This window comes from Protopterus annectens, chromosome 2.part0 (assembly GCF_019279795.1).
Source record: "Protopterus annectens isolate FY-2018-M chromosome 2.part0, PAN1.0, whole genome shotgun sequence".
NCBI classification, from domain to species: domain Eukaryota; kingdom Metazoa; phylum Chordata; order Ceratodontiformes; family Protopteridae; genus Protopterus; species Protopterus annectens.
In genome coordinates, this window is record NC_056728.1 from 1,322,096,068 (window position 1) to 1,322,119,394 (window position 23,327).

General features: G+C 38.8%; 1 protein-coding gene across 1 annotated transcript in view; it reads right to left on the reverse strand.

Moving 5' to 3' along the window:
• The window catches only part of BEND4 (BEN domain containing 4), a 337,208-nt gene that overhangs the window by 112,608 nt on the left and 201,273 nt on the right, over positions 1 to 23,327 (reverse strand). The window contains exon 3 of the mRNA XM_044061514.1: positions 12,260 to 12,351. Within this exon, the coding sequence (XP_043917449.1) occupies positions 12,260 to 12,351 (92 nt within the window). The remainder of the gene's footprint in view (positions 1 to 12,259; positions 12,352 to 23,327) is intronic.

A 23,327-nucleotide genomic window follows, 5' to 3' on the forward strand; every position in this document is an offset into this window, starting at 1 on the left:
TGCCTTGTGTAGCACAGCTATTTGAACTCTATTTTTTTTAAATAGTTCACTATTATTTCTTTTTTGTCTATAACTGTGAGACCACTTACATTTAAAGATAACATAGAAAGGGTCATTATGTTAAAAAGTTAATATTCCCACCTTGTATGTGTAACAGCTTTTTATTAAGTGTCTGCTTCCAGCTTTTGTGTTGCATACATACACTAAAGTTTGGCAAGTTGATCTTTTATATACAGTTATTTCTTGTCGTATCCATTTCAGCCTATGTCACATCTTACAAAATGTTTTGTTTTATTGAAAGGCCTCAAAAAAAAAAAATACATCCCCAATACACCCCTCAAATCTATACTAGCAAACATTCAAATACTGAAGTTTTACCCTCCTAATAGGAACAATTGTCCCAAACTGACAGCCACACTCACAAACTTGGGTTAACCTAAAAAGGTTATTCATGCTAAGTCACATAGTGCAACCTAAGCTTCTACAAAATGCTGTTTGGTTTTGTCTCATATTTGTTGCTGTCCCAGATGGGGAAAACATTTGAATGCTTTCAGAAAACATCATCTCCTAGCCATTGAAATAAAGTAGTATTCTATTTGTATTGCTCTTTATCAGACTGTTTCTATACAGACATGAGAACCAAATACAGACTTGTTTCTACAAGCAGTCATTTATTTGCTAGAAGAAAGCTTTGTTATATTCAGTGTTCATTTATTTATTTGTTTCTCTTAAAATTTGTTACTAGATCAAGCCAAGGGTCTTTATCCAGTCATTCCCTATGCAAGAACGAGAAAATGTACATACATTTTTATTGTATTATGCACTTTTGACCAGACTTTTCTTCTTTTTTTACATGGCAGTGCCTATATTTCTTAAAACTGAACAAGGAGAAAGAGAGAAGGAAAAACACAGGCGCACATGTTTACTTTAGTATCCCCATTACAATTGGAAATAACTGAGAAACTTTGTAGCATGCAGATTATATCCTATACTACTAACAATACTACTGTTAAGACCAAAATTTTGTTTTAACCCTCTCCCTCCTCTTCCCCTCTCCTAAGTGTTCTTCCAAACATTAATGGCATGAAGTAGGGCATATGCTTTAGAGTCGTCTACAAGTTTAACAAAGTAAAAAAAGTCCAATATTTCCAGGATTTCTTGTTTTGTCCCATTTCACAAACATAATTAATGCTTTGCAATCCCACATTTATTTGTGAATTTCCAAGCTGCTGGTTTTATTCCTGTTTATCTCCATCTCCCGAATCCAGTTTCTGCTTCATTTCCATTGTACTTTTGGTTCCTCTAATCAACTCTTGTGCTTCTTTTCTCTCTAACATTTTCTGTTGAAACATTGGAAAAGGTTTCACTGGCATACTCTTTTCTGTGGTCTTTGTTACCAGGAGAAAAAGAAGCAGAATCTTCTTCTGTTTTACAGTTCACTTTTTGCTGGACAAACTTTTGTATTTCCTCCTTAACATGTTCTGCATCAAAAAATGATTTTGTCCCTCGAAGAAAGAATATTCTGAAGATAGCTGGGTACAGCAGCTTTAATCTCATGCTTCCTTCTCGACCTTCCCTGATTAGTGGAATAAATTTACTCCTCTTTTCCCTGGTGTACAGCGAGTAATCATTTTCCACGCTACTCTACTGTCTCCCACTTTCAGTACTTTCTCCTTCTGCCATAGTTTTGTCAGAATCAACTCCTTCTGCTGGTAGGACTGCATATTTACTATCAAAGGTCTTGGTTGATTTCGCATGGGTAAGTTTGGAGCATACACATAATGGTACCTTTTCAATTAACACATCCTAGTGTGGAATACCAGTCCAGTTGATTATTTGTGCTTTCATAAAGTTAATATAGTCTGTTCCTTCCAGCTTCTCTGGTATAGCTGAAAATCTCAGGTTTTCTCTGCGTGCTCTAAACATCTCTTCCTGAGCAGTCTCATATTCAGCCAGTCTTTTCTTCATTTCGACCTCTGCTTTTTGCAGTTTTGTCACCTCATCTGAATATCTGTTTGAAGCTTCTTCCATTTTTTTCTAGCCTTTTGAATTGATATACTCAGTCAGTGTTAATTTTAATCAGCTCAGAGTACATTTGACTTATTTTTCCTCTGGGTTACTGAAGTCATGTTTTGCACCAAAGCTGGAACTTGCTCTCCTTTTTGCTCAACAGCTGCAGAATTCTTCCCAGTCAGTGTTGTTTCCTCACTTTTGTGAATGATTTTCTTTCAACTTCTCTGAATTTCTTTTTTGCTGCCATACAGCCAGTACACTTACTATCCAGTTACTGAAATTTACCCCAAAATACGAGTTTACTGGCTCTCTCTTCCAAGTTTCTGTTTTCACACTGGGAAAGCTGAAATTAAGCTGTTACTCAATGTGCAGCCCTCTTGGAACATCCAACTTCACATTGATCTTTTCACATAATTTGATGCAATGAATGACACAACTGACCCTAACTTGCTCTCAGCAAAGGAGAAAAAAAAAATTAATTTTCTGAAGATTTCTGTTCTGTCCAGATAATCTCTCAATGTGTTTTATCAGTGTCCAATAAGCAGAATATTCTCTCTTCCTTCTTTTCAGTTCTAGGGAGAAAATATAGTTAACAGTTTTGTTAAGGGCTAGTTCTGTAACCTTCTCAGGTGTGAATGAGGAATTAATGTGGAGGGTCACCCTGCCTTTGCAAGTGATACAATAAGACTCAATATCCTTCTAGCAGAGGTGAATGCAGTAAGAAATATTATTTTCCAATACGTAGTTCCAGGTTTACAGACACTACATGTTCAAAGGGTGATAAGGTTAACTTTTCTAACACAGTTCAGGTACCAGGCTGGAGGCAAACATTGCTTGGGAAGGATGTTGCCCTTTAGAAATGGTCTCACTAGTGGTTTGGATGCCAGTTTAAGAGGAGAGGTTACTGGTAGGCTGGCGGGCAGATCTAGCACACAAGTGTATCTTCTAACATGTGCAAATTAGGCCCATCTCAGCTCCAGAGATATTCGAGAACCATATGCACATCTACCAGTATAGGGTGCTGGTTCTCCTTTGGCACCAGAGGAAAAATTTCTTTAATTTTTGCAAGGTTTACATCCAAGCCTCTCTCATAATTTTCAGCATGACCTTAAGAGTGAAGATGCACAAAGGTTAGTACAGTCATATTCTCTAAGCTGCAAGTTTCAATGTAGTCAGACTGTGATGCATCAGGGGAATCCCTATATCACATCAGGAGAGTTATATACTGAGGGAGAAGAACAGACTTCTCACTTGCCATTCTGAATGTGTCAGAGAACCAGTACTGCCTTGGCCAGAAGAGAGCTAAGAGAATAATTTATGGTCTCCGCTCCTTGATTTTCTATACTACCTAGGAAGCAAAACAGAAAGCTTTACAGAAACAGATTTGTTCATTTCAGGAAGAAGGCTTTCAATAACCAAGCCAACTTGTTAAGAGCTCTGGAACAAAATTTTTTCAACAGTCTGCTGGATGGAGACGCAAACAGGTCTAACACAGGGACATCGCATCTGAATGTCTGACCCAGGAACATTTCCCTGTGTAGCATCCATTTGTTTGGCTCAACAGTGGTTTTGCTTAAATGATCTTGCATTACATTCTCCTGAGCTGGTACATTTGTCATTCTCAAAGACATGGTAGACTGCAAGGCCAGTCTGTAAAGGTGTAGGAATGCTTGTGTAACACCTGGTTTTGTTTCTATATGACATCACTGTTGCACTGCTTGTCATGATGTTCACAGTTCAAGGCATCTATACATCCTTGAAAACATTTAAAGCATGAATGACTGCCATTATATTTTTGATGTCTATGTGGGGCTTCAGGTGTCCTGTACTTTGCAGTCCAATTGTTTGGAATCCCCAGACTAGAGAAGACACATCTGTGTTCAGGGTTGGACTGGATACTGTCTGCCAGAATGGCCCCACCTTATTTCTCTTCATTTATTGCACCAACCACATTAGTTCTGCCCTGACATATAGTAGCAAATGGATGGTAACTTCAAAAGTTGGGGCTGCTGGTCCTACCTGCTCTTAGGGAACCACTGTATCATATATAATTTGGCTAAGTGAACAATCAATAAAGTAGACACCATGTGTTCCAGGAAGGTCAAAGCTGTCTGGCTTTTTGTTTGGGTTTCCCTGCTATGGACTGGAAGAGGGCCATCAGTGACTCGACTTTTACATCTGTTGTGGAAAATAGGCCTTTTTGTGTTTTGCTTTTACCCAGAAGTCCCAGATGCCCCCCAACCCCTTTTGAAAGACAATATTCTGGCTCAGGCACAAGTTGTATCTCTGTCGAGTGTGAAGACCAGAGTGGCTAAACAGTGTATAGTGCAGTCCATGACTCTTTGCAGCTCCTCCTGGGACTAGGCCTTAATCAGACAGCTATCCAAAATATGGATGTCCTTGGTCCTGCAGTGAGTTGTCACTAGGGCCGAAAAGTTTGTGAAAACTCTGGGTGCAGCAGCTAAACCAAAAGACAAGGACATAAACTGATAACATTAACACAGTCCACCGCAAACCTCAGATTCTGCCTGAGATCTCTACATATGGGAATGTAGAGGGAGGCACCTCTGACGTACAAAAAAACAAGGAGTGCCTGGGGGCTTAGGAAGGGAAGGAAGGGCAGTAGTATTAGCATCTTGAACTTTGGCAACCTTTAGGAGTTTCGTCTTGGAAAAAAAACCCTTTAAAAATGGAATGCAAGGCCCTTCATTTCTTGGAATGAGGAACAGCCTTGAGTACTATTCTGCTTGACTGACCACAGAGCATAGCCTCTATTATGTCAAAGGAGTGCATTTCTGTCATTATGGGACTTCCAGTTTTTCGTGGTCTGCTGGTATTAATGCTTGACCTCTTCCTTGAGGTATATCCATAAACTACAGTTTGAATCCCCTACTGTTGATTTGAAGAACCCATATGTCTGACATTATGAGTAACTACCATTGGCTGTTGATTTGGAGAATCCATATGTCTGACATTATGAGTAACTACCATTGGCAGCAGGGAACCGGTCTCATATCTTTATAGCTGATGGAGTAACCAAATGGGTGCTAAAGATCAGCTTGGTGTTTTGGGGATTGGGAGGGAGAAGGAGACTGGTGTAATCACAGCTGCTCTCTGCTGGGAGTTGAGCCATGAGGGGACTCCACCACCAGTCTTCATGCTACCAAGCTGAGCAAGCAAGGACTTAATAAACTCACTTCTTGATAGACCAAAGGAGATTACTTAAAAAGAATTTAGATAATCACAGGCTCAAAGGTAAGAACTAGGCTAGCTGTCCTTGTGGGCCACTTTTAAGCCCAGCCAATTTCCCTTTTTGTGCTTGAAATAACCTATGCCATTTGGTTATAGATTGGCCTTATCCATCCCATGGTCAATAATTATATATTACCCCTAATAAGTATAACTGGAATCAGACCAAAGATAATTTGAGGAGGCCCATGCATGACATAAAGTATTTGGGAGCTGCATCTCTCCATTAGTAGTACAGGGGGCAGTCCTGCGATAAATGTTCTGTTTCCCATCATAGATCCAAGTTACGCTTGAATATGGACAGAGATTACTTTTCTTTTATGTGAATTGGAAGTCTGTTTCAGAGAAGCAGCATCTTCTGAAAGACATGTCTGTCCCCCCAAACCATTCTGCTGATGCTGCAGAAGTGGTTTAGATTCCTAGACAAAGTATTTGTGATGCCATTTGACTTGCTGATGTGTAGTAAAACCATCAGTAATGGGTTGGACGATGCCTTATATGCCAGACAGAGGTCACCTCTTAGCAGTCAGTTGGATGCAGAGTATAGTGACAGTGCTTTGAGTCGGTCTATGTAGGACATGTTGTTTAGTCCTTGTTTCTTTTTAGTGTGGTACCTCTGTGGGCATTCCAGTTGTTGCATGTGTATGGACAGATACACTCCAAAGGGGGTATTACATTCAATGATTGGCCTAATGAGGGCTGAGTATAGGAGAACAATGGCATCTGTACATCAAGATACAATCCTTTTGTTTGGTGTGCAGTAGAGAAGGGCTTTCTTACAACAAAAGACACATTTTGGTCAAATGTTAGACCACCGTCCACGCAAGTTTTCAAATCCTGAACAACTGGGTCAACTCTTAGCAGCATACTGTCAATATAGTGGCTCCCTGGGGTAGATGACTTGCCAAAGGATGAAATAATGTATTTTTGGCATTTAGTATCAGACCACAATTTTGATATGTTATTTATTCGAGACAAGCCTTTCTGCAGGATGGGGAAGTCATCTGGGGATTCAGTAACTGTTCCTAGCATGCAGCCATCTGCAAACTCAGTCAGCCAAAGCACTTTGATATTAAGCATCTACTTTTCTGAAGTAAATGCTAACAGAAGAGGTCCTAGTACAGAACACTGGGAGACTCCACTGGTGACTGGTTTCTTTGCAGAGTTAATTTTGATTATCTGCCTCCTATATGTGAGCCAGTTGGCAATTCAGTGGGTGACACATGAGTTTATTCTCAAGTGTTGAATTGTGTAAAAGGTTTTGGCCAGGTTAAGTTATGAAGATATGCAGGTTATCAATACAACATTACAAAAACTGATCAACACCTGCCTTCCCTTAAATTTCACTCCTCCTCCAAAACATTATCCTACATGTATTATCCCCAGAGTTTCCATTTTTCTATGTAATTTGCTCCTACCCTTTTCTAGTTCTTTTATCTGTTACAATATACAGTACTTCAAGTACACTTGGTTTGCACTTTGAGTTCCATTTTCTAGCAATTGCTTTTTTGGCAGCCATCATAATTAGACTTAACAAGGCCTTACAGTACTAGGTCTAAGCAATGCAGAACATGTATCCCAGCTCAAAAAGTAATTTCCTTACTTAAACCACTTGCTCACCCAGTATTTCTGACAGAGTACTCTATAGGAAATGTTTACAGTCTGCCAACTCAGTACACTCCCAAATCATATGTTCCCAGTTAACTCTTACTTTCCCATCTCACCTAAAACATTTGACATCTACTGAAGGAAAAAAATCTTTGGAGTCTGCTTGGAGTATAAAAATACCTAAACAAAGACTCCCAATCAAAAATCCTAAATCTCCTACACTTTGTTGAATATACGGGAGCCATAAATGTCTTCCTATTGTATCCTTGCGAATTGCTTATCCAATCTCTCTTCCCAATAATTTCTGACCTCCTCTGAATGATTCCAATAGTTGTTGTGCAATATTTTATATGCCTTACTTATAGGTTCACAGGATGATACTAGGCTATTGGCCCTGAGGCTCTTATAAACCTAGCCAAAAATGTCAGCCATGTTCCCACAGTCAGCACCTGTTTTCCCTGTCCAGCAGGGACACAGGTGGGATCCCAAGGGTATATTTTCTGTTTCCCATCTGGTCGTCCAGGTTCCTGTTAAAGAGGGCTAGTGAGGTACTCTGCTTGACATGGAGAGGATGTCTATTCCACAGATGGGAGAGTCGTTGGGACCCAAATCTATCCCTCTAACAAGTTCTATTAATGTCACAGACCAGGATGAGACCTTGCATGCGGGTTGCACGAGTGGAATTTGGCTTATGGATATGCAGCAACTCCATCAAGGCCGAGTCTGAGACGGCCTTGTATGCCAGACACAGGTCACCTCTGAGCAACATGTACGAGACTGGGTAGAGGGGCAGGGCTTTTAGCTTATCTGTATAGGATAGATGTTTGAGACCCCGGATTTTCCTGGTCAGGAACCTCTGTGGTCTCCCCAAATGCTGCATGTACTACTTAATTATACTTTAGCAACATCTTCTGTTCTAGATTCAACTAAAAACTCTGTCACAGCAGGTCATTCACATGGCAATCCTCTATCCCTTTATCTTTGCCTATACGGTGACATCAATCCTTGATAAGGAAGGCAGTCTAGCCTGCAGTCCAAATGTCTGCTTGGCCTCTTCCCATTCTAGTACCCTTCCCTCTCTAATGATTTGCTTCCAATAGCTTTGCTCCTTTGCCAATTTTCACCAGTTAATCCATGCTCCCTCTTGCCTATTCTCTGTACCCCTAATGGCAGAATCTCTTTTCTCCATTCTTGTGTTTTAGTTCTTAGACTACTTTCTGCTAACAATATTCTGTACGGCTTTTTTTTCTCCCTAAGGATCTGCATGCAAAATTCCACTCTCTCCTTATTTCTTGAATCCCCCCCTTCCTCATCACCCCTTTCCACTTTAAATGATAGCTCTTTACTTGTATTACGTGCATGTGCCTTAACTGTGTAGCTCTAAAATATCCCTTCAAATCAGGTAATCCTAAACCACGTTGCTCTACTGGAGGAATCAACTTATACCACTTGATCTTTGCCCTTGTCCCCTCTCAGATAAAAACCTTCAGCTCTTTATTTATTACTGTCCACAACTTCTCTGACTGATAAAAATATACTTGACCTGTATATAAAACTGAAGGGACTAAAATATTTTCGCTGCTTGTATCTGGCTATCCATATCCATAAACAACAGCTTCCACTTTTTCAGTTTTTGTATTATCTTTTGTTTAGTCTCTTCTCACATATCCTTAGCTGCTATAACAGAATCATTTTAACTAATTTTCCTAAACACTTCTTTTTATCATGCCCCCATAAATATGGGTTTTGTTGAACCAATTCATGTGTGGGTACATAGTTTACAACTATAGTTTTTGTTTTTACTTCATTCATTTTATAGCCCGAAAAGACTTGAAACTGCCTCAAAATGTTCCACAACACTGAGATGTCCTTTTCTGGTTTTATCAGGTAAAAATAATATAGTCTGCAAACCAAGCTAACATTTGTTGATTACCATACTAATTATATCCTTGAATTTTTTAATCCCTTAAATTTAGGGCATTGGTACAGAAAGTAACACAGACAACAAAAGGGAAAGAGGACATCCCTACCCGGTTCCTCTGTTCAGAGGTAACTTATTAGAGAGGAACCCTCCTACTTTAATTTTTGCTAAATGTTTGCCTCCCCTCCACAAAACCACACTGACCCATACTTATTAATTTTGACAAGCCATTCATTTAGCTATTATATAAATAAACACTTTATAATCATGATTCAAACTTAAATGGGCCTATATGAGACTGGGGTCTGATTGGTCTTTTCCATCTTTTGATATACAGCCAACACAGCTTTCTTCCAGAATGCTGGTATCTCCCTTCCCTTTACAACTGTGTTAAACAAAAAATTCCAGATCGTTATCACTTTCTTCCCTCCCAACTTCCAAACTTCCACTGGAATTCCATCTGTTCCTGGGGACTTTCCTGCAGATTGGTTATACATCACCATTTTTATGTCATCTCTTAACTACCTTAACTGTTAATTGCTGGGCTTATAAAGACCCACCTAGGGTCATTAGCCTAGTAATCACTTATGAAACTTATTGGATATGATGATCCTTCAGTGGAATCCGACTACTTGTTTGTGATCTTTCCCAGAGATGGTAGGAGTCCTAGCAAGATCTCCAAAAATACAGAGCTTATCTAGTAATCACAATACAGTGAAACAAACATTTCTAATGAAAAAGTCCCAAGCTGGGTACTTATAGCAGATCTGGAGTTTGCCAAGACTAATATAGGCAATTGCACTTCTGATCAACCCTTGCAGAAAAATATAAATGATGATGTTAAAGGTGCTTTTCAACTTTTCACTCAGTGCAAGTATCCATTTAAAAAAAGGACCAACGTATTTCTTTTTTTTTTTTACTTTTTCTTTTTCACATCATGAGGAGGGTAGCCCTGCATGGGAATGTCTGAAAACCCTGAAAGTTGGAGTAGGGGATTAGTGTCTACCTAGAGTATAATCTCATAGGATAGTAATGATTATTATGTTGAAACACTTCAGCAGTCCAACTAAGCTTTCAAACCTTACAAAAGTATGTGTATGTGCCACTGTCCACCGCTGTCTTTGTCTGTCTGTGTACTGCCTCATCACTATTAAAAAAAAAAAAAAAAAAAAAAAAAAATCAAAGTTCATAAGGGAGGAGAATTCTGAAAAATATCGAACGGAAAGGAAACAATGGGGAGATATAAACGGTCTGGACCACAGGGAGTCCTCAACTAATGACTCCACTAAAGTGGTATACAAGAGTTTGACAGACTGCACAGGATAATCCACCAACTCTTTAATACTGAACTTTGGAAAAGAATACTTAGGAAATTAGGATTCTCTGCTGCAGATGTCTACATTCTAGGAATGTTCATTGAGTATGTAATGTTTTCAGGCCATCAGATCGGTCACAAAGAGCAAACTAATTTTTTTTTAATCTGGCTTCTTTTTGGAACAGTAAGAATGGGAGCAGTAATTCTCATGTTTAGAAAATGAAGCAGGGAAAGAGGATGGAGGAACAGAACAAGGCTTCCAGGCATGGAAAGATGAAAGTTTCTTGCAAAGCAAAATTTTTTTTCTAAAATACTTTGTTGTATTATTGCACTAGATTCCACATGAAAACCAGTAGGTACCAAGTACCAAGCTGCGGTTCTAAGCAGTAAAGGCATTGAATCACTTCCTGGGCCTACCACAGACAAACTCAGAAGGAAAGGTCATCATCACAAGCAATGAAATGGCAGGCTTAAGCCCAACAATAAGGAGGGCAAACATTCTGGGAAAGGCAGGAGGAGGGGAAAAAAAAAAAAAAAGAAAACAACTCACTGACAATAAGAAAAAACGTGAAAGGGAAAAAGAGAAAAAAATGGAGCCTACTTTTTAATGGATACATACAAATACCAAACATTCTAAAAACAACTTAAACGGTTGAAAAAGCAGCCTGGGTGCAAACTTTTTTTGCATGTGAAAGAACTTCATAGAGGTGGTTCTGTGGTATTGAGTAGGAAATAAGGTGGCAAGCAAGGCAACATGACACAGTTACATACTAAACAGTCCAAAATGCCTGCAGAATACATCCTACAGATGAATGAAGATGGACATCTTCTAATTAGAACACAGCATTACTGCTCTCTTTTTGTCTTGTAACCTTTTTATAGTTACTTCCTCTTTTATGTTAGCACTTTGTAGACAAAGGCACTTTTGTGTCACAGTTCCTACCCCTTCCCGTCTTTCTTTACTTTTAAAAATTTCTCTCTCACAACTTTCAAGCTAATCTTTTTTTATCATTCCTTCCCAAATAGTCAACTTTAACTCATACTACATAATCTCTATCATTTAATAATCATCATCTACTACCATTACTTTCTCCCCATCTCTTTCCCCCCTTATCTTGAAACTTCTTCACTGAATTTAGTCCCTCTGCATAACTGGGCTGCAATATTTTGCCTATAGACATTACATTCTTCTAGCTTGCTTGCCTGCCGCAATTTTTCTTGGACCAGACATGAACAATGCTCTAGTTATGTAGCTCTACAAGCAACAGGTTTTTGTACCAATTTCTTATTTAACTGGGGAGCACCTCTAGCCCAGGTCCTAGCTGAAAAAAGGTCCCTGATTAGCTAATTTACCATCTTCAGGAAGTTAAGTAAACTAATAACATGGTCATCAGCAAACATATACCATTACACAAATGGACCCGTACAATACCAACAGCATAAATGTTCACAACGGCGCAAAATGAGATGTCTTCCCAAATCTTGTCAATATATAACAAATACCATCCATACAATAAAATAAATCAAAGAGTCACAGTGACATAAATACTTAACTGTTTCACGTTTTTAAAATGCTGTTATTAGCTAACACATAACAGCCACCCTATGTATGAAGGGATAAACTTTAAATATTTTGCAATATTATAGTAGTTTAAGAATTTTCATTAAAGTGGAATTCAATTGGTCCTCTCTTGTAAGAGAACATGCATGCATTTCTGTCCTACTTGTCTACACACAGGTCTGTTTACCAGTCTTTACATCTGAAGTCATAGTGTACTAGGATCTTAAATAGCACATTCCTTTTATCCAGATACACATGCACTTGCACGCAAGCGTGCGTGCGCTCACACACACACACACACACACACACACACACACACACACACACACACTCGTATACACCCACAACTGTTTCCTTGTAGTACTACAACTTTATATCTGATCAAAGTGTATTTTACTGTTTACATTTGACTCCAGAACATTCACAACATCTGAAATTTGGGTGACAGACATAGTAGTACTAAAGGCATAAAAGACTGCTTAGTATCCTTACACAACCATAAAAAGAACAGAATAGGTCATTTGGAGATGCTGACAGAATCGATTATTGGCTGTGACAGATGACATATGAACGTAACTAGGGAGGCACTAACCTCTGTTAGTGGCTCTTCTGGCTGTGGCATTACAAGCTGGTTGTGGTGCTGAAGTACAGTTTTGAAATAGTCAAGAACAGTCTGGCAGGGCACTGCATAAAGAGACAAAAAAGAAATAAAATCTTACATCTGTAAATTACATAAATCAATTATACACAAAACATGTACAATAAAATAAACATTCAGTATGACTGTTTTCCCATCTTCATCACATTTAAAGCCAATGCTGCCTTCTTCATCCCCTAACAGTATTCACAGATTATGTTACAATTTCAAAAAAGAAAAGCTTTCCAAATTTTTGGTGTTGTAAAGCTGGGTAGGCATTCTTGCATAAAGGCTCAACAGAAATTAGCATCTCAAATGGCCTCCCAGAGAAAGTACTATGAATATTGATTTCATAACAATAAGATGCTCTAGGAGTGTGTTATGGTTATACTACGGCCCTTTTCAGATAGCTGCAGCTCTCACCCAAGCCTGGTACATAAACACACCTATGGTGCATAGCTGCACCACTGTAAGAAGCCCTACATGATGTCCTATTAATCCATGATCAGTGCTGCACAGCTCATTGCCAGAAAACTCCAAAAACCAAACAAACTCAAATCAGTTAACTACGTCCAGTCCACAAATGGCACATTTTTATCAAACAAACAATTTATTAATGTTTAAAACACTGCAAATTAATGATTAAAACTTTGCAAAATAGGTACTTTTGTTTCTAATTTACAATACAAAACTTCATCAGATAAAATCAGTCTCGCCCCATTCATCTCTTCATAAAGTAACGTTAAAGATAATTAAATCATTATAGAGCAGTTACACCTCCCCCAAGCAGAAACAATCAAATTCGTCAAAACCATATCCTACCTCTAAATATTTGAGCATGCATAATTACGTCCACTGTATACTCGCATTATCCATTAAACCATAAATCCATCTTTATATATGATAAAAATGAATAAACATTAATAATAGTGTAATCACATTCCGCTCACCGTTTCAAAGCTTTTAATTTTAAAATACTCTTAACAAACATATTTTCATTCAGGCCTAGCTAATACCTCACATTCAAGCGAATCCGCCAGTTAAGTTCAGATTTTTCCAATAACAATGGCCACACACCCCCTCTTTCACTTAGTTCCAGGGCTTCCATTATTAAAAACTTAAACATATGACCTTGAAATTCACTACAATGTTTAGCAAGGGCATTAGTTTCCCTTGTAAGTCTAATGTCCCTTAAATGCACCCAAATCCTGTTTCTTAATTTCCACTCTGTTTTTCCAACATAAAAACACTTACAATGACAGCATAGGGCACAGTAGACAACTTTGTCTGCATTACAGGAAAACTTCCCGTATATCTTAAGCTTTAAACCATTTATTATAACCTCACTCGCTTCCATAATGTATGAGCAATAGAGCACACTCTGCATTTACACATCTATCCCAAGTTTTTTTTAGACCACTCTGATTTTCAAACATATTTTTAAGATTACAGCCATTTCTATAAATAATAATAGGTCTTTCACCTACATATCCCTTCAGGTCCTTGTCACTACGCAGGATATTCTAATTTTAAAACAAAATATCCCTTAATAAATCCTTTCCAAAAGTAATGATAAATGAACTACTGAAAGCTCCTTTTCCTGATTCTACCTGAATATTTGTTTTAGTAAATAAATCTTTAGTAGGGGGCTGGCCACAAAACATATTATCCTGCAAAGGATCATTATTACTGACGCTATTTAAATAGACCATCAAGATCGGCACAAAGTGCCCATTTTCTCTCTCCTCTCTTACTTCAGCCATCATTTCTCTGACCAACTCTTGAGGGTGGCCTTGTTTTAAAAATATCCCCTCCAACTTATAACATTCATCTAAAAATGAATCCATTAAAGTCACTATGCAAAACTCCCATACAAATTGACCCTTAAGTATGGCCTGCTTCAGTTTAATTGGATGGCCACTACCAAAATGTAAGAAAGCATTAAGAGTAAGTCTCTTTACAAAAAATCTCAGAAATAAACCTTTTATTCGGGACATCTTTCTTTAATAAAACATCCAAATAGGGAATCTCTATCATTAATGGTATGCACAGATCGTAAAAAAAGAGGTTGTCCCCTTGATGTATTGTAAAAACCTCCCGATTTCATCTTTGGGGCCCTTCCATAGGATTAATATATCATCCAAAAAGTGGGTATACATATGGCAATAGACATAAAAATAGAAGTAAAAAGGGGAGTCGAAGAAGTATCTCCTCTTCCATTCAAGCATAATAATATTCACATACAAACCCCCGCATGAAGACCCCATAGCTGACTCCTTCTGTTTGTAAATACAATTCCTTTCTAAACAAAATAAAATTATTTTTAATAGTATACCCAACAATTGTTCGCACATATTAATGAGAACTTAAGACACCCCCTTTCTAGACAAGTAATGTCAAAACCATTCCTCACCCAAATCATGTGGGATAACAGTGTATAAATCTTTAATATCCACAGTTTTAAAAACAAAGCTATCATCAAAAGTTATGATATCAATTCTTTTTAGAAAATCAAAGAGTCATTACATATATTAGGTTCATTTGTCACATATTCTTTCAATTTAACATCCAGAAATTTTACTAAATACCTCTAGCATCCACGATGCATAGGGGGTTGATTCACGTTTATATGGTAGCTTAGGCGCCCCAAAAATATTTTGGGTGACAGGGTACAAACATTAAGATAATTTAGCTCATCATTTGTGATACATCCATCTATGAATATGTCTTGCAAAAACCCCATTATTCTCCTATATGCACCATTAAGTTCATTTACTGAACTCTTTAAGCATGACTAAGGAGAATACTTTTCATCTTTCCAATATAATCAGACCTATTCATTATGATGAGCCCTTACCCGATTTCAATATCCTTACACTTACTGAACCTCTTAACCAATTAAGTCTCTTCAATTCATCCTTACTCAAATTATTTCTACATTTTTTAGTTTTCTCCTGAAACTTTAGGTTACTTCTTGCCAATTCACATAACATTTGAAAAAATTCGAAAGTTGGATATAATGGGGGATAAGTACTAGAAATGTTTAACAGGTTTGATACAGTATTCACATTATGGAAAATAATATTAAAATTCAGCTTCCTGACATACTGTTTTAAATCCATCAAAGTATGAACTATATTAATTGGTTTGTCAGGTATAAAAGTCAAACCTTTGGCAAAAAGATCACACACACCCAATAATGTTGAAATGACTAACAAGGATAATCTTACTTCATCTACTAATAACCCCAATGATTTTTTAGACGAGGAGGAATATCCACCACTCAGGTGCTTGGAGCGCTTAATGAATCAATACCAGAGGGATTCGAATCAACGGGATATACAACATTTCAATCATTTCCAGAAGAGGGGCGAATCCAACTCACGTAGGCAATCCAAGTGGGTTCAACAGGGGCAGGAGATAACTGAATTGATTACACAAATGGACGATGAATGTGATTATGTATTACCACCTGTGGAAACAATAATGAATAGTATGAAAGACTTTAAAGTCTATAATTTCTCCTCCTTTCCTGTATATATGGGTGTGCGTGATCTTTTTGCCTAGGGTTTGACTTTTATATCTGGCAAACCAATTAATACTGTTCATACTTTGATGGATTTAAAATAGTAGGTCAGGAAGTTGAATTTTAATATTATCTTTCAAAATGTGAATACTGTAACAAACCCATTAAATGTTTCAAGCACTTATTATGCCCCATTACATCCAAATTTGGAATTTTTTGAAATATGTGAATTGGACATATGCAACTTGAAGCTTCAGGGGAAAACTAAAAAGTGGAGAAATAATTTGAGTAAGGATGAATTGATGAGACTCTAATAGATGCAATAAATATAAGGATAATGAAACCAGATAAGGGGGAAGGGCTCGTCATAATGAATAGGTCTGATTATACTGGAAAGATGAAAAGTATTCTCCTTAGTCATACTTATGAGAAGAGGTGCATACAGGAGAATAAAGGGGGGGGGGTTCAGGACCTAGTCATACATGGATGTATCACAACTGATGAGCTAAATTATCTCGTTTCTTACCTTGTCACCCCAGTTATTTTTGAGGTGCCTAAGCTACATAAAAACGTAACTCAACCCCTTATGCGTTTCTGGACGTTAAATTGAAAGAATATGTGATGAATGAACCTAATATATGTAAGGACTCCTGGGATTTTCTGAAAAGAATTAATACAGTAACTTTTGATAATGGCTTTGCTTTTATAACAATTTATATTAAAGATTTATACACTGTTATTCCACATGATTAGGGTAAGGAATGCTTTTTGTGACTACTTGTCTAGAAAGGGGGTGTCTCAAGTCCTTATTAATATGTACAAACAGCTATTCTACATAGCATTAAGAAATAGTTTTATTTTGTTCAAAAAGGAATTATATTTACAAACAGAAGGAGAGGCTATGGGATCTTCATGTGGTGGGTTTCCATGCGAATACTATTATGCTTGAATGGGAGAAGAGATATTTATTGGACTCCCCTTTTTACATCTACTGCCATATGTACACCCGCTTTTTGGATGATATATTCATCCTATAGAAGGGCACATCAATGGGACAACTTCTTTTTTTACGATTTACACATACCATTAATGATAGAGAGATTCCCTATTTGGATGTTTTATTAAAGAAAGATGTCCCGAATAAAAGGTTCATTTTTGAGATTTTTGATAAAGAAACTTACTCTAATACTTTCTTACATTTTGATAGTGGCCATCCATATAAACAAAAGTGGGCCGTACCTAAGGTTCAATTTGTATAGGCAACCTGTATGGTCACTTTAATGGATTCATTTTTAGATGAATGTTATAAGCTGGAGGGGATGTTTGTAAAATGAGGCTACCCTTGAGATTTAGTAAGAGAAGTGATGGCTGAAGTAAGAAAAAAGAGAGAAAATTGGCACTTTGTGCTGATCCTTCATGGTTGATTAAATAGCTTCAGTAATAATGATCCTTTGCAGGATAATATGTTGTTACCAGCCCCCTACTAATGATTTAGTTACCAATAGAAATATTCAGGTAGAATCAGGAAAAGGAGCTTTCAGTAGTTCATTTATCATTACTTTTGGAAAGCACAGTAATTTAGTAAGGGATATTTTATTTAAAAACTGGAATATCCTGAGTAGTGACAAGGACCTGAGGGGATATGTAGGTGAAAGACCTATGATTGTTTACAGAAAGGGCCGTAATCTTAAATATATGTTTGAAAATAAGAGTGGTCAAAAAAAGTTAGGATACATCCGTAAAAGCGAAGCGTTTTCTTATTGCTCATACATTTTGGAAGTGAGGTTACAATAAATGGTTTAAAGCTTAAGATTTACAAGACGTTTTCCTCTAATACAGAGAAAGTTGTCTACCGTGCCCTATGCTGTCATTGTTAAGTGTTTTATGTTGGAAAGACAAAGCAGAAATTAAGAAATAGGATTTGGGAGCATATGAGGGACATTAGACTTACAAAGGAAACTAATGCCCTTGCTAAACATTGTAATGAACTCCATAGTCACATGTTCAAGTTTTTACTATTGGAAACCCTGGAACTAATTGAAAGAGGGTGGGCGTAGCCACTGCTATTGGAAAAATCTGAACTTACCTGGCAGATTCACTTGAATGCGAGGTATTGGCCAGGCTTGAATGAAAATATGTCTAAGAGCATTTTAAAATTAAAAGCTTTGACCTGGTGAGCGGAATGTGATTACACTGTTGTTATTAAGGTTTAATAATTGTTATTGTATATAAAGATGGTTTAATGGACAATGTCAAGTATACAGTGGACATAACTGAGCATGCTCAATTATTTAGAGGTAGGATATAGTTTTGACAAATTTGATTGTTTCTGCTTGGGGGGGTGTAACTGTTCTATAATGATTTAATTATCTTTTACTTTATTTTATAAAGAGATGAATGGGACAAGGCTGATTTTATCTGATGAAGTTTCTTCTTATTGTAAATCAGAAATGAAAGCTCTTATTTTGCAAAATTTTAATCGATAATTAATTTACAGTGATTTAAATATTAATAAATCATTGTTTGATAAAAATGTGCCGTTTGTGGAATGGACGTATTTCACTGTCAGAAAAAATGTGCTAAAACATTCTCATATCTGTAATAAAGACAGTTCCCCTTTTGTGGTACAAGTATTACCATTTTCATATTTTTTACTCATTTTTATGACTAATGCTGCAAACTAGCAAGTGTGAATAAAGCTACAGAAAAAAAATGGTCTTTGTCCAGAACTGTTGTTTGAACTCACTGCTGAGCTGTAAACAATGTTTAAAGGACCTAGAACAACTTTGTAAAATGCACATCCTATCTGGTAGTTTAGGACACAGAGTAAAGTATACAAAATAATCATCACCAAGCTTTCACCTATAGTTCTAAAGAGACTGCCTCAATGTCCTGTTGCAAATTCTGTGACTGATCATGTCAAAAGTACAGTTGTGTACTTACCATAAATGTAGATGTTCGAGTGTATTCACTGTTGCAGTCATTACAATTAGGTTATCCTGCTGGCAGGCTACCCGCAGTCGGCCTGAATTCCAAAGTCTAGGTCCGGCGTCGGTTGCTGTCACCTCCTCCCTGACGTCAGTGCGCCAGGGTTATAAAAGATGCAGCCGATGCCATTTTCTTCAGTTTTTCTTGCCCCAGATGTCAGGTGCCCCCAAAAGGGTAGGCTAAAAATGACAATAAAGCATGCATGCACCAAGGTAAATTTTTCCTTCATCTACAAGCAAATACACCACATAGGTTGTATAGAATAGAGAAGTACAGATAAGTTCCAGCAAAGATCAGGGGGATGGTGGGAGGGTAACCTGGACTGCAACAGTGAATACACTCGAACATCTACATTTATGGCAAGTACACAATTGTACTATGTTCATCGTGTTTCACTGTTGCAATCATTACAACTGGGTTGAATCCCAAAGCTAAGGTTGGGAGGCTGGAGCTACATAGGATTAGGAGCGGCTATGAGGCCCTGCAGAACTGCAGTGGCAAAGCCTGCCCTGGATTTAGAGTAGAGTGGTAAGTGATAGTGCTTTGTAAAAGTGTGCACTGAACTCCAGGTTGCAGCCTCTAAAATGTCTTTGGTTGGTACTCCTCTGAGGAAGGCTGCTGAAGTGGCTGCTGCTCTGACTGAATGTGGCCTAATGCCCTTAGGCACTGATTTGCCATGTTGTGAATAGCGGAAACGAATGCAGTGGCCTATCCACTTTGAAATAGTCTGCTTTGAGATAGCCTTTCCTTGTGATCCTGCAGCATATGCCACTAGTAATTGCTTAGTCTTTCTGAAAGCTTTGGTTCTGTCCAAGTAGAAGTGCAGCTGTCTGTGTATGTCCAAAGAATGCAGAAGTCTCTCACCCTTATTCTGTGGGTTTGGGTAAAAGGTAGGCAAATTAATAGTTTGGTTAAGGGCCACACTGGACACTACCTTAGGCATAAATGTCGAGTTTGTCCTCAGAGAAACCCTATCTGGATGGAAAATGATAAAAGGTTCCACAGCCATGAGTGCCTGTAGCTCTGAGACTCACCTTGCAGAGGTTATTGCTATGAGCAGAGCTGTTTTCCATGATAAAAATTTTATATCAGCTGTAGCGGCTGGCTCAAAAGGAGGAAGGGTGAGTTTTTCCAAGATATAATTGAGGTCCCATGTAGGTACTGGTGATCTCCTTGGAGGCCTTAAGTTTTTGGCTCCTCTGAGATACTGCCTTAATAAAGGATGAGAAAAAAATAGGTGGCTCTGTATTTTAATGAGCTGAAATGGCAGAGGCACGAATCTTAATTGATGAAAAGGATAGGTCTTTGTCCAGCATCTCAGTTAAATATTGCAAAATCTGAGGAATATTTGGTACAGTCGTGTCAATCCCTTGTGCCTGGTTCCAAGCACAGAATCTCTTCCATTTTTCAGCATAAAATTTTCTGGTACTAGGCCTCCTGGCCTCCAAAATAACATCCATCACCGCTTTAGAGAGAGGTGTGTTTTGAATGACTACATTATCCGCCATGTTGCCAGATTTAAGGTCTTGAGTTGGCTGTGCAGGATCTGATTGTTGTGTTGGGACAGTAAGTGAGGAATTTGAGGTAATGTCCAGGCTGGGAACTGAGACAAGTTCCTTAGGATTGCGTACCAGTGCTGGCGGGACCAGTCTGGGGCAATCAGTATCATTTTTGGCTTCTCTTGTCTAACTTTTAGGAGAACCTTGGGGAGGAGAGGCAGTGGAGGAAAGGCATATACCGTTAAGTTTTTCCATCTGAAAGATAGAGCATCCACTTTCCATGCTTGCTTGTGATAAGTCCTTATGCAGAATCTCTGTAGTTGGCAGTTGTGAGGGGAGGCAAATAGATCTATGTCCGGGCATCCCCAATTCCTTGTTATCATGCTGAAGACTTACGGATCCAATTTCCACTTGTGGGGATCCATGAGGTTTCTGCTTCGTTCGTCTGCCAGAGTATTTATCTTTTCTGGCAGGAATTGTACTTGCAGATGTACTTGGTAAGTCAATGCTATGTCCCACAGAGTCATGGCTAGTCTGCATAGGGGGTAGGAAGGAGTGCCTCCCTGCTTGTTTATGCACCACATGACTGTAGTATTGTCCGTCTTTATCAGTAGTTGTCCCAGATGAAGTATATCCTTGACGGCTGTCAGGGCATTCTGAACAGCTAGCATCTCTTTTTGGCTGATATGTAGATGCATTTGGCTTGCGGACCATGTGCCCTGAATACATCTTCCTGCCATGTGCCCCCCCCCAAGCATAATCTGATGCATCTGTTGTTAATGTCTGCCTGGCTGTGGGTAAAGCGAATGGCTGCCCCTTGTTGTGGTGACAGGCCTTTTCCCACCATCGAAACTCCTGTTGCAGGGAGGGAATGAGGGTAATTATTGTTTCCGGGCTGTGGCAATGTTGAGTCCAAACACTTTTTAGATACCATTGAAGTTTCCTCATATGCAGTCTTACATATGGAAGTAGCAGAATGCAGGATGCCATGAAGCCCAAAGCCTGCAGAATTTTTCTTGCAGATAACTGGGTCTTTCTTGCCAGCATTTTGAAATAAGTAGTCAGTTGCCTTTGTTTGTCTGGCGTGAGAGAAGCCATCTGGGCAGTTGTATTTAAGCTTGCACCCAGGAATATTATCTCTTGAGAGGGTACTGGTTTTGATTTCTTTTCGTTTACTGTGTACCCTAGGCATGTTAGTAATCTTTTTACAAACGCCAGATGCTGTAGTAGAATGTCCTTGTTCTCTGCTTGAATAAGGCAGTCATCCAAGTAAGGATAGATTTGCATTCCTCTTTGTCTGCAAAATGCAATTACTGGAGCCAGGCATTTTGTGAAGACCCTGTGCGCAGTAGATAAGCCAAAGGGCAGTGCAGAGAATTGGTAGTGCATTGAGCCAGCTATGAATCTGAGGTATCTTCTGCATGATTGTCTGATTGGGACATGCAGGTATGTCTCTTTTAGGTCTAAAGTCACAAGCCAAGCCTTCTTGCCCAGCATGGGCAGAAGCTGCTGCAGAGTCAACATTTTGAATCTTGGAATATCCAGATATGTGTTTAGAATACATAGGTCCAGTACTGGTCTCCAGGCTTTGTCCTTTCTGGGCAGCAAGAAGAGTCGAGTAAAATCCTTGTCCCTGCTCTTGCTGTGGTACTTGCTGAATGGCCCTCATGTCCATGAGGGATGACACTTGCTTTTGTGCCTCTGCCCATTGATTTTTTGGCAGGTCTGGCAAACCGTTTGCCCTTGGCAGGGTGTTCATAGGTTTGTACTAGGCTATCTGCCCTAGGGCATTTATAAGCCTAGCCAGAGTGTGTGTGGCTTTCACCACCCCTTAGGATGAGAATACTACGCCCATTTAGGGTTTAGTTTACTGTGCCTCTGTCTAGTAGTGACACAGAGATGACCCCCGGGGTAAACCTACGATCTCCCAAAAAAGTGAAAAAGTGAAAGTGAAACCTGTAGCCTTGTGACACTATATCCAAGACCCATTTGTCCTGGGTTATTACGTGCCAATTTTGATAAAATAGTGCTAGTTTTCCCCCTAAAGGTGCTGCCAGAAGTTAAGTGCTTGGCGCAGGCAGAGGGAAGTCACTGGGACTGTTTCCTGTATGGCTGTGATTTGTCTTCTCCGCTTTTGGAGGTAGAAGTACCCCATTGTTTAGACCTGTATGAGCCTTGGGGCTGGGATCTGCCTCTAGGGCGTCTGTATCTGCCTCTTTGTGGCCTGTCTGACACTGGAAAGGACCAATTCTTTGTAGGCCAGTGCCTGCTAAATCTTGGAGGCTGTAAATGTAAGAAATCCTTGACTGTTTGCATAGATTTAGCTTTGACCTCCATTTTCTTCAACACCTCTTCTTCTTTAACACCAAACAAGGTATCACGCTGTAATGGAGCATCTAATAATTTTGCTTTAACATGATCAGGCAGATTCTGTTTGTTTAACCAAGCATGCCTGCTAATGACAGAACCCGTAACAGCGGCCCTGCAGGAGGCCTCCAGAGAATCAAAACCACATTGCAAAGTATGCTTTCCCACTTGTTCAGCTGCATGCAATAAATCCTGCATTTCTTTGTTTTCTGCACATTCAGAATTTATCAACATTTTCTGTTTAAGCAGTGACATAATATATTGCTGATATTTAAGCATATGAAACTGACAATTTAAAGCCCTTATAGCCAAGGTAGCAGAAGTGTAAATTTGTTTTCCCCATCTGTCCAGTGCCCTAGAATCCCTGTCAGAGGGGGTAGGGTTTTTGCAGTGGAAGCCTTGACCCCTTTGGGACCCTGAGAGATAGTTTCTGGGTCAGCAGCAGGGTTCTTAAAAAGAAATTTATGTGAATCAGGAACCCTGTAGTATCTGTCGGGCTTAACAGGAGCTGGAGGTAAAGGGTCAGGAGTCAGGCTGGACTCTGAAAATACATCATCGACAATGTCTAACACAGGTGGAATAGCAAGGGGCCTGTGCTGAGGTAGTAAAAGGAAGTCTCTGAGCCTTTTCTTAGACTCTGAAT